The sequence below is a fragment of the Gekko japonicus genome, unplaced genomic scaffold (genome assembly GCF_001447785.1).
Source record: "Gekko japonicus isolate JY-2015 unplaced genomic scaffold, Gekko_japonicus_V1.1 scaffold966, whole genome shotgun sequence".
In the NCBI taxonomy this organism is placed as follows: Eukaryota; Metazoa; Chordata; class Lepidosauria; order Squamata; family Gekkonidae; genus Gekko; species Gekko japonicus.
In genome coordinates this window covers 303,157-315,545 of record NW_015169202.1, presented here as the reverse complement: position 1 = coordinate 315,545, position 12,389 = coordinate 303,157, and the positions used below count along the sequence as shown (strand labels likewise).

Below are 12,389 nucleotides of genomic sequence, written 5' to 3'. Positions count from 1 at the left end.
CCCCATCTGGCCTGCGGTGGGGTGAGTGAACAGAGAAGGGGTTTAAAGTTTAAACCCCTTCTCACTAGAGTTGGGCCACAGAAGGAGAAAAGAGGGAAGGAAAGAGAGAGAGTAGAGAGAAGGAAAGAAGGAAGGAAAGAGGGAAAGAAAAAGAAGGAAAGAAGGAAGAAAAGAAGGAAGGAAAGAGGGGATAAAAAGAGAGAAGGAAAGAGGGAAAGAAAGAGGGAAAGAAAGAGGGGAAGAGAGAAGGGGAAAAGGAGGGAAAGTGAAAGGAGGAAAGAAGAAGAGAAGAAGGTGGGAAAGAAAGAGAGAAGGGAAGAAGGGGGGAAAGAGGAAAAGGAGAGATGGAAAGGAGGGAATGAAAGAAAGAGAACGAAAAGGAGGGAAAGAAAAGGAAAGGAGGGAAAGATGACAAAGAGATGGAGGGAGGGTCCCCCGGGCCTGCACCGAAGTGGTAAGTAAGGAATCAGGGGGTGGGAGAGCCTCCCTCCCTCCCTCCCCCCGATCCCTTACTTACCACTTAGGTGCAGGCCTGGGGGACCTGGCTGTGGGGCTCTCCAGGCTTCCCCCGGCCCCAGCACTCCTGCGTGGGCCTGGATGACCCGGCTGCGGGGCTCTCCGGGCTTCCCCTGGCCCCAGCACTTCGGCGCCGGGAGCTGGGGGCGAGGCTTGCCGCACGCCTCCTGGGCTGCCGGAGCAGCGCTCTGGCATGCTCCAGCCCCCCAAAAAACCCTGGCATTGACCAACTAGTTCCAGGATTGTGCCATCTCTCATCCTCCCGAGTTTGGGAGCCTCCAATATCCTGAAGTCTTTTTTTTTTTTTTTAATACCCCTTTGGGAGGTCTTTGTACAGCTCTCTGTGAACGGTTATTAGTGTGATAATTTGACAAATTAACACAGAATATAAGAGCAGCTATATTTTAAATGTGTGGTTAAGAAAAAGAAAGAGAAGGAACATTTTTATGGAATAGCAAACTATCATGAATGAAAGTTCTGTGGTAAATATTCCCCACCAGTTTCTTCATTAGCCTCTGTGGTAAAGTATAAGCATTTTAATCCTAAATATATACAAGTCACTTTTCATATATGGAAGGAATCTGGGTTAGTGTGTACTGAGATCTTAGTAATAATAAGATACTTTCTTATGGTTTTCTTTCTGTGTAAAGGGGTGGTCTTCCAATATTTACCATTTAGAATGTTTTGATAATTAAGATAAGAAAGTGAGTAATGCTGACAGAACTTTTTGATTTTGAAAATGTAAATACATTGCAGACAATTTGCATTTCCATTAAACTACTTGTTAGCTAACGGTAGAAAGAGCTGGGCCACAAGATTAATGTGGCTGTGTGGAAATGTTTGTATTCAGATGGTTTGCTATTCTCTACAAGTAAGAGAAAATGGCTTTGTAATGACTCATCAGTGGCTTCTTGACCATGGAAATTAGCAAAGATTTATAGAAGGTCTTCTTCTAGATGATGGTCTTGTTGAAAAGGACAAAAGCAGAATTCTTTTACATGTGATAGAACTGTAGTAAGGCACAGTATTTCTGGAAACGGGTAACAAACTCAGTATTACCAATATGTTCATTATTGCTGAAGCGTTATTGTACAACTGAAGGACATTTTTGTTCATGTTGGTATTTCAGAAGAGATGAATAATGGAACACAGGTTGCAACAACTGAATTCAAGTTATCTCAGATATCTTTGTTATTTCAAGGATGAAGAGAAGATGCTAATTTAATGAGATCATAAAAAGCACTCACCTTCTCTAGTATATGATTGTCTGTGGCATCATTTTTATAATTGGGTTCCTCTCTTTCACTGATATTCTGCACAGGCTGCTGAGATTCATTAAGGCAAAACTGCAATAAAAAGATGATTCAGACAAAATTCAGTCTCTTTCTGAACAGACATTTATTAAAGTAACTCATAATGCAAACTCACTTGCAATGCAACCCACAGCAAAGTTACAGGCTTCTAAGTCAATTGAGGTTCATGTGCATCAAGGGGTGCTTAGGACTGCATTACCAATGTAGCTGGATCACGTAAGGCCCCTAATCTTACAAATGTACAAATGGTGTTTGGCCCTGTAAAGACCCTGTAAATAAAAATAGGTTTAAAGTAGCCTTTTTATTTTTAGATGCAAAAAAGGCCTTTGATAGACTGGAAAGCAAACATCTCAACACGTCTTAAGGCATTTGAGTTTGACAGCAGTTCATTCCATAGACTGAGATAATAAAGGACGTTGAAGCCTGCCTAAGCATGTTGGGTCTTTTGGTGCTTCAGGAGGTGTGAGTTAAGGATGCTTGTTGTCAGCCCAGCAGAAATAAGAGGTACTATAATAGAGACAAACCAATCTAAATGATGTTTGTACGAGGGTGATATGGTTGTCTTCTTAATGGATATTGTAAGATCTTGGGAATAGCTGAAGGTGGTATTTGAAGCCTACAACCATTTATCTGGTTATAAATTAAATCTAAAAAACAAACCAACACAGAAGCAATGCTATTGAATGTAAACATCTGTAAATTAGACAGTAATTGTTGGATAAGTAAAGTAAAGCATCAGACTGAGCCAATAATATAGGAATATATTTTATAGTTCCACAGGGCCTGCAAAACGGAGCTCTTCCACCAGGCGTTCAACTAAGGAGCCGCATCATACACTGAGGAGGGTCCCTGTGCCCTGGCTTTACCATCTTTGCCTTCACCTCAAGCCTGTGCCCTGGCCTAGCCTGTGCCTGCCACATAAATGAGCGAACTGAGCTGGTATGAAAGTTATGGGAATCATACGGTCACCTAAGCCATATTAGAAATAATTTTTGCTCTTGTTTTATCTGATAATGTTCCAGCATTTTAACTGTGTTTTAATTGACTGTTATTTATATTATATGTTTATATAGGTTTTAACTGTATTTTTATGAAATGTTGTGTAAGCTGCCCTGAGCCCGCCTTCGTGGGGAGGGCGGGGTATAAATTGAATCAATCAATCGATATATTTAACATAGGATACTAGTAAAATGTGTAAAATCCATTTGGTTAGAAATGCTCTCTCTCTCTCTCTCTCTCTGAACAATATTTTGATTACCTCTGTTTGATAGGGTTAAGCTCATAAATATGATTCTGCTTCCTAAATTAATATTTCTGTTTCAAAATGTACTAGTATCCAATGAAAGCACTTCACATTCAGTCTTTTATAATATGTTAAGAACATCTACAAATAGGCTTACTAATGGGTATGCTGAAAAATGGCACTTAGCATTGGGTTATGAAGTTAATGTAATGCTCTGGGTCTTTTCTGCTGTCTACAGGATTATCCCTTTCCATTAGCTTTATTTTAAGAGAAATGCCATCACAGAGTTATACTGCTGGCACCTCCCTCCAGGCAGGTTGGCAAGAATAGACAAAGGTGCCAGCAATCATTGCTGGTTTTTGGGTGAGCACCATGCTAACTTTATTCCACATGTTGAGACAATCTGTGTCCACTATAGTCCCAATAGTGCATGACAACCAAGTGGGCTCCATGACCATTTAGATGAGACAATCACTTCGATGTTCCTGTAGGAGACTGCAGGCAACGCATCAGCCAGCTATTCTGTCCATGTTTCACCCAAGCTGTAACCAATTTATTTATTATTTATTTATTTATTTAGATTTCTATCCCGCCCTCCCCGCAGGCTCAGTTTGGACAATTTGGACACATCTTTAAGACTGGTGGTGCATTAGCACATTTAGAAAGAAAACTTAGAAATAACTGGTTAAGGGCTCCTTTGTCCTGTAAACATTCCTGATTTTGAAGAAGCTTGGGCAAAACGTGGACAGAGTAGCTTGCTCACACATTGCCTGCAGTCTGCTACAGGTACATCGAAGTGATTGCCTCATCTAGCTAGTCACGGAGCTCACCAGGTTGTTCACGCACTGTTGGGACTATGGTGAACACAGCATGGCAATATTGTGGGATTTTCAATTCAAAACCTTTATTGGCATGAGTTACCAGTAAACTGAAGAGCTTGGTTCCAATTTGAGAATTTTGTTGCCATATTTACATAGTTATTGCACCAATCAGAGAATTGGCTATTGCACCAATCAGAGAATATTTATATTCTATATAAATAATATAAAAAGAACTGAATAATTATTTAATAATTATTTATTAAAGCTTCATTTTGCATGGTTTGATGATTTCCTTTCGTTATTCTTTACCATGCACCTCATTTGTCTTTGGTCAAGTCAAGTCATAGCTGACTGATGGCAACCCCGCAGGGTTTTCAAGGCAACAGACATTCAGAGAAGGTTTGCCATTGCCTGCCTCTGCGTCACGACCCTGGTATTCCTTGGTGGTCTCCCTTCCAAATACTAGTCAGGGCTGACCCTGCTTAGCTTCAAAGGTCTGATGAAATTGGACTAGCCTGGGCTATCCAGGTCAGGGTAGAAGGGGGGAGTAGTATATTGTCAGGAGAAACAGTGACGACAGACAAATGAAATTGCCTGAACTCAACTCAGATTCCGATTGGGTAACAGTTGTAGTCAAAACAAAACAAACGTTTTGTGACATATGAAAGGTTAAACGGTTTATTGAAGTGTAAACTTCCATGGGCTAAAATCCACTTTGTCAGCTGGAAGTTGACCCTCCCAGAACACTGTATACATTTGCAGTGGAAAGCTTGACACGACTTCCCCATCTATCTTCCTAACCATCTCTTTCCAGGCTCATAAAAAAAGATTAGAATTTTGACTTGAGTTGTAAGTAACTGAAGATTTTGCTCTTCTCACGCGTCTTCAAAAGACAACCAGATGGTCTGCAGGACATCTCATTTCTTTCTTACCCGTTTACTGTTTGTGAGCAACACGTTTAGGAAACATCAGAAGAAAACAGATCGATCTGTGAACTAGAAAGGCCTGCAGTCCAAATCTTGCCTCTGCCATGAACTCACTAAGTGTCCCTACCCAAAACCGGCCTACCTTGTGGTGTTATTGTAAGGATTACTGAGTTGACCTGTGCGAAGCACTTTGAACTGTCTAAAGCAGGGGTCGCCAATCTCGTGGAGCCTGTGGACATATTTTGAATTTTTTAGAATGGAATGCCATTGGGGGCTAGGACCAACCACAAAATGGCTCCCGTAGAGTACTGGGGCCAATCCCTGGTGATTCCTAGAGTGGACAGACTAGGATCTGGGTCACCCAGGTTCTAATATCCACTCTGCCATGGAAGCTTGACTGGGTAACCTTGGGCCAGTCACACATTCTCAGACTAAACTACCTAACAGGATTGTTCTGGGGATATGATGGAGGAGAGGAGAACTGCAGAGAAAGATGGGGTATAAAGGAGGTATTTAATAGTAAAGAGGCTGGCCCCTGTGCCTATCATGAAAGCACTGCAAGGGGGCCAACACAGATAAGGTTGCCAACTAGGGTTGCCAAGTCTACTCACCCCATGGCGATGAATAACTAGATTAGAGTCCAATAGCACTGTCTCTGACAAAGACAGCTTAATCTTATTGGTCTCTATGGTTGCCAATAGGGTTGCCAAGTCGACTCACCCCTCGGAGCGGGGGAGTCTTGCTGGGCTCCGGGAGCTCTCGGTGGATGCGTGCTACGTTCCCCCCCCCCCTGACGATCTGGGCCACGCCCCCAACATGAGTGATGTGGCTGCGTCACCTCAGCTTCGGGGGCGGAGTTCCCCCCGGGGCCTGATTCCGCCGCGGTGGAAATCGGGCCTCCAAAGCGGGGGATTCCCCACCCCCACTTGGCAGCCCTATTGCCAACTCAGGATTGGGAAATTCCTAAGACTTTGGGGGACGGAGCCTAAGGGGGGCAGAGTTCGGGGAGGGACCTCAGCAGGGTATAATGCCATAGAGTCAGCCCACCCTCCAAAACACAGCTATTTTCTCCAGGAGAGTTGATTTCTGTTGTCTGGAGTTCCGTTGTAATTCCAGGTTGATCTCCAGGCCCCACTTGGAGATTGGCAACTGTACCCACAGGCTATGCAGGGTATTCCAGTATAGAGGGGGGGGAAACTGTTCAAAAAGCTGCACAGCAAGCACAGGTAATGTTCGTTGCCCTCCAGCCACGAGGATTCATTGAGAGCCAGTGTGGTGTAGGCGTTTCCCAGACAGCAGCCACCTTTGGGGCTCTTGTGGGTGTTGTGGCAGTTCTGATGACTGCACTATTGGTACGATCAGTTCACACTTACGTTTGTCCCCCTCCCCCCCCGCCGCCACCTCGTTTCCCTCCCGCCATGGTTCCATCTGTTTACATTCACATTGAGGACTGATTTGGGGGGAGTTTTTTATGTTTTATTTTTGCACATGCACTGAAACGTCACGGTGTTTCAGCAGCCTCAAGGGGGCTGCGCCATCCCTGTTAAGGTACAGCCCCTCCCCCACCATGACACTTCCAAGACAAGCCTGCCATGGTCTCCAGGGCCTGCGCCCTTTCTTGGGGGAGAGGGTCCATGAAAGCCCCTTCCTCGCTCCAGTTCTCTTCCCTGGGCTTCACTTCGGAGTTAAGCAGTGTCACGTGATGAAGCTGTCAGCCTGGCCCAAGCTTGCCTCGGAACACATAAGCAGGGTGCAATCCCCCTAACATGAGAGTAGCCCCATTGGCTTCAGTACAACTACTCTGGTGTAAAGCAAGGGGTGGGGACAAGATCCAGGGCACTGAAAGTAGCCAGAATATTGCTCTCTCCCCCCCCCCTTCCCCCTTCCTCCGCTGAGGCTTATGATTAATATGTGTGTCTTCTTCAGTCTATCTCTCTGCAATTGTTCTCAAGAGCTGGTTTTTAAGGAACTGGAGTTGCAGAATTCTCCCCCCACCCCAGCCCGGTCTTCTTGAAGATTGACTCTGAGTCAGCTTCCTGTATAAGCAGAGCAGTGAGAGCTGGTGTCAAACCTCCCGATGGGACTGACGGTTTAGTCATGCCGGCCACATGACCACGGAAACGTCTTCGGACAGCGCTGGCTCTTTGGCTTTGAAACGGAGATGAGCACCGCAACCCTAGAGTCGGACTCGACTGGCTTTCGAGCAAGGGAACCTTTACCTTTACTTACCCAAACCTGTCCATTCTGAGCAGGTTTTGGGCGGCAGTCCACAAGGCATAAGAAAATATTCAGATTCTGAGCAAGAGGCTATCTGGCGAATTCATTCCGCAATGGGGTGGGGGGAAGGTACAGGGAAAACCAGTCTGGGAAAGAACAGGGGGAGGAGAGGAAAGACCGGGACAGCACGGGGGTGTTAACCAAGTTGTCTGGACAATAGAAAAAACCCCCGGTAACATTGGTGAATGAAAATGGGACTAAGACAATCTGGAAAACACCACAGTGGTCGAAGTGTCCATGTTTGAATCTCTACTCTGCCATGGAAGCTCACTGGGTGAACTCGATCCAGTGACACACTCTGCCTAATTTACCTCAGAGGGCTGTTGTGAGGATCAAGTAGAAGAGGGAAGAAAAATCTGAGCCACTTTTGAGCCCCATTGGGAAGTAAGAGGGGTATAAAGAAAGTAGAATCATAGAACAGAATCATAGAATCACAGACTCAGAAGGGGCCATACAGGCCGTCTAGTCCAACCCCCAGTTCAATGCAGGATCAGCCTAGAGCATCCCTGAGAAGTGTTTGTCCAGCCGCTGCTTAAACACTGACAGTGAGGGGGAGCTCACCACCTCCCCAGGCTGATTCCACTGTTGCACAACTCTAACTGTCAAAACGTTTTTCCTAAGATCCAGCTGGTACCTTCCCACCATTAATTAGCTTGGAGAAACGACGACTGAGGGGTGACATGATCGAGGTTTATAAGATTATGCATGGGAAAGAGCAGGTAGAGAAAGAGGTACTTTTCTCCCTTTCTCACAATACAAGAACTCCTTGTGGGCACTCCATGAAACTGCTCCATCAGTGGCTATTAGCCACAAAGTATAGATAGGGACTCTGGGGCAAGTGATGCTCTGTCTTCTTCTTGGTGCTTGGGGGGGTCAACAGTGGGAGGGCTTCTAATGTCCTGGCCCCACTGGTGGACCTCCTGATGGCACCTGGTATTTCTGGCCACTGTGTGATACAGAGTGTTGGACTGGATGGGCCTTTGGCCTGATCCAACATTGGCGTCTCTTATGTTCTTATGTTCTTAATTTAAACCCATGATTGCGAGTCCTCTCCTCTGCTGCCAACAGGAACAGCTCCCTGCCCTCCTCTAAGTGACAGCCCTTCAAATACTCCAAGAGAGCAATCATGTCCCCCCTCAACCACCTCTTCTGCAGACTGAACATTCCCAAGTCCCTCAGCCTTTCCTCACGGGGCTTGGTCTCCAGACCCACGATCATCCTCATCACTCTTCTCTGCACCCGCTCCACTCTGTCCACATCCCTTTTGAAGTGAGGCCTCCAGAACTTCACGAAATACTCCAGGTGTGGCCTGACCAAGGCAGTGTACAGCGGGACTACAACATCTTGATATTTGTATGTTATGCCTTTGTTGATACACCTCAAGCTCGCATTAGCCTTTTTTGTCACTGCATCACACTGGCTGTTCATGTGCTTACAGTCAGGGCTCTTTTTGTAGAAAAAGCCCAGCAGGAACCCATTAGCATAATAGGCCACACCCAATAGCAAAACTCATTAGCATATTGGGCCACACCCCTGACAGCACAGCTCATTTGCACATTAGGCCGCACCCCCATGTTACCAGAAGTGTGGTCATCCAGCCACACCCACCTTTCCCTTCTTATTCTTTTTACCTTGTTTGTTGTCAAAACCCAGGGCCTTTTTTTGTAGCAGGAACTCCTTTGCATGTTAGGCCACACACCCCTAATGTAGCCAATCCTAATGAGTTTCTGCTATTGGGTGTGGCCTATTATGCTAATGAGTTCCTCCTTGGCGTGGCCAACTCAGGAGCCAGCCGGAACTCCGTTCCTGTGCGTTCCTGCCCAAAAATAGCCCTGCTTACAGTCCACCTGTACCCCAAGATCTTGTTCACACACACTGCTACCCAGAAGTGTGTCCCCCATCCAGTATGCTTGTTCTTTATTTTTGTCACCCAGATGTAGAACTTGGCACTTATCCTTGTTAAATTGCATCTTGTTCACATCCACCCACATTTCCAGTGTGTTCAAATCTCATTGAATTTTATCTCTATCTTCTGATGAAGTGAGATTTTTTTTAAAAAACCACCCGCTCCTGTGTTGGACTACTCAGGTTCAGAGGCAGATAAGCAACTTCCTGCTCATTTACAATGCAACCATGGGCAGAGGGACACTCTTTAAAGTAGTCTTTTAGGGTGTAAGGCCACTTGGGACTGCTCTGTTAGCCTCCAAGCTCTGGGCAACTGAGCTGGAATTCTCAAGTGTTGAAGTTCAGGCGGGGGAAGCAAGCAGTTACTCCTTAGCTGAAGCGGGCTACTTTACTACCGGGTGTGTGTCTGAATTTCCCGTTTATGCGCACATGGCTAGTCCTCCTTACCAGCCCCTCCCCACTTTGCAACTAGAATATACAAGAAGCGGGACCCGCGATACTCGTGGGGGGAGTATTCCCCACAGCTCCCGGGCTGCCAAGGCTTCTCCCCGCCACCACCCACAACAGCAACACTGGCGAGCCCCACGCAGCTCTAAGCGGCCAGACTTCTCCCCCCTCCTGCCGCCGCCACTGCCACCAACAGCAGCAGCAATGGCCGCAGCTCCTAGCCGCATGGGGCCTGCCAGGCTTCTCTCCCCTCCAGCAGCAACAGCCATGGCTCCTAGCCACCGGCCTGCCAAGACTTCTCCCTGCCACCATCACGACCAGCAGCAATGGCGGTGAGCCCTGCGCGGCTGTGCCATAGTTCCCAGGCGTAAGTGTGTTCTCTGCACATGCACAAGGAACACTTTTTTACTTTGGGGGGGGGGATTTAAGTACTCCCCGTATAATTTTTTCTACATTTCAGATTTTTCTGCACACCTGGGGACTCGCCCCAACTGTGCAGGAAAATCTCTTTACCCGCTATGTGCCCCAGACGTGCAGTTTTAGATATCCGCACAGAGGGGGCAACTTGGCTATTAGATGTATAGATAACAAAAGGATATAAATGAAGATCCATACTCCTAGAAGATTTATGTATTGTATTTATTTTCATTCATTTCAGTTGTCTCAGAGCTCTCTCCACCCCACATGCCACACAATGTGCCTGTCGTGGGGAGAGGAAGGGAATGCGATTGTAAGCTGCTTTGGGACTCAAGGTAGAGAAGAAGTGGGGTATAAAGCCCTACTCCATCATCATTCGTATCCCACCTTTCTCCACAATGGGGACTCAAAGTGGTTTACCGCCAATGCTCCCTCTAAGCTGTGGAGGCTTGTGAGCAAAACTTCTACCTTGTGAGCTACTGACATTAAAGCTGTGAGCGAGCAATTTGGCTACTGCATAAATTAGTTTGCTCTGGAGCCGTCCTCCCTGAGCTAAAACAGAAATGTGTGAGCTGGAGGCTAAAAAACTGTGAGCTAGCTCACACTAACTCAGCTTAGAGGGAACACTGCTTACCGCATTCTCTCCTTCATTTTATCCTCACAACTTAGTTGTTTTCCATTGACTATACAATTAGCTTATTTTGCTCAAATACAGTAGCCTTGCTCCTTTGTTACGAGGGTTTATATGGTGTTACTGTTACTGTTTTGTTTTATATATTGTAATTAGCTTCTCCACCCTTTGTTATTAGTGTCGGGGGAGGATAAGTTTTAGCTGTTATATTTGTTTAAAGTAACCCTACAAAATATTATACAGAGGCCTTTTGAATGTTACTGTACGTTAAGCATTGTTTGATTGTTACTAATGTTATGTATCAATTGTTAATGATCAATAAAAACCTTTAAAAAATTTATCCTCACAACACCGTGAGGTAGGTTGAGTGACTATATGGTTACCAGGTAAACGTCCGTGGCAGAGTGAGGAATCGTACCTGGGTCTCCCCGAACCTAGCCTAACCACACCATACTGGCACTCAAGATGTATGTAGCAATCAGTAACACGTAACATGTTTCCCTGTTTGTGCGATCTTGGTGCATTGGTCTGCACATTAATATAATGTCACACGATTATGTACTGTGATTTCAAACGTGAAGTGTAAATGAGCCATGACAATGAAGACGGGAAATGGCATTAATTTAATCGCAGCCCGTCATGTCTAATAAAACAGGAAAGGGAGAAATGCAAATGAAACACAAATAGCTGTTTTAATGGTGCTCTAACAAGAGATGGTGTGTACAAATCTCTCACTGAATTGCAGGAACTAACTAGCCTGGCACAATTTGTGCTCAAACAGCTTTGTGGTTTGATAAGCCGCATGATTTATTTTGCATGGAGCTCTCACAACTGGATAACTAGTGTGGTTTATACCCACTGTTTTATCGTTGGGAGGAAGATCAAAATGTTATACACGTCTCTAATTTGGAATCTGGCATACTTTTAAAGCTCCATGCTGTCTATGCTAAAAATTAAAAATTGAGCTCTGCAGTGAAAATTCGGTGACCTGCATGCCTCATGAAAATGGAACCGATGACTATAATTTCTCTTATTGTTGCATAATTAAACTATTTTGTGATCTGCAGTGTTATGTAGTGATTTGAGGGTCAGACTAGGATGTGGGAGGCCCAGGGTTAGATGCCGACTCTGCTGTGGAAGCTTGCTGGGTGACTGTGGACTAGGGGTGTGTGGGGGGGGGAGTCAATATTTTTCGGGTTCGGGTATACCAAACCCCAAAAATATTGGTATATACCGATATTCCCAAATCGGGAAATAATTGGTAATGCCAAATTTATTCGGCTCCCCATACCTTCCCTCCTTGAGTCACCCTGTGGCTGCAGCACACATCAGAAAGAGAAGGGAAGCAGAGGGGGTTTCCTCCCTCCTTCCCTTCCCCAGCCGGTCCACTATGGCGGGTGGCTGGCATAGTTCCATCTCAGTGCTAAGGAGTGCTGGCACATAAAATCTTAACAGGCAGCTCAGAAATTACTGTTTCAGCCCACAAGGCATTTTCCCCTCCATTGGAAACAATGGAAGATGGGGGCACCTCCTTCGGGAGCCCATAGAATTGGACTCTCTGGTCCAATATTTTTGAAACTTGGGGGGGGGGGGATTGAGGAGAGGCGCCAGCAGCTATGCTGCAAATTTGGTGCCTTCACCTCAAAAAACAGGGCCCCACCAGAGCTCCAGATACCCCCAGCTCGATTTTCCATTATAGCCTATGGGGCCCACTGACTATAATGGTCCCCATAGACTAAAATGGAGCTGGGGGGATATATATATATTGCACACCCCATTATGCTTTTCAGAATGATTAGTAAGCTGCCTTGAGTCATAGGGAAAAGTGGGATATAAATATTTGAATAAATAAGTAGTTTGGGCAGTTTGATAACATTTAAGCAACTTCCTGTT

General features: G+C 45.6%; 1 protein-coding gene across 1 annotated transcript in view; it reads right to left on the bottom strand.

The window, feature by feature from the left end:
* TMEM26 (transmembrane protein 26) overlaps positions 1-12,389 on the bottom strand; it is a 52,711-nt gene that overhangs the window by 10,804 nt on the left and 29,518 nt on the right. The window contains exon 3 of the mRNA XM_015416346.1: positions 1,764-1,862. Within this exon, the coding sequence (XP_015271832.1) occupies positions 1,764-1,862 (99 nt within the window). The remainder of the gene's footprint in view (positions 1-1,763; positions 1,863-12,389) is intronic.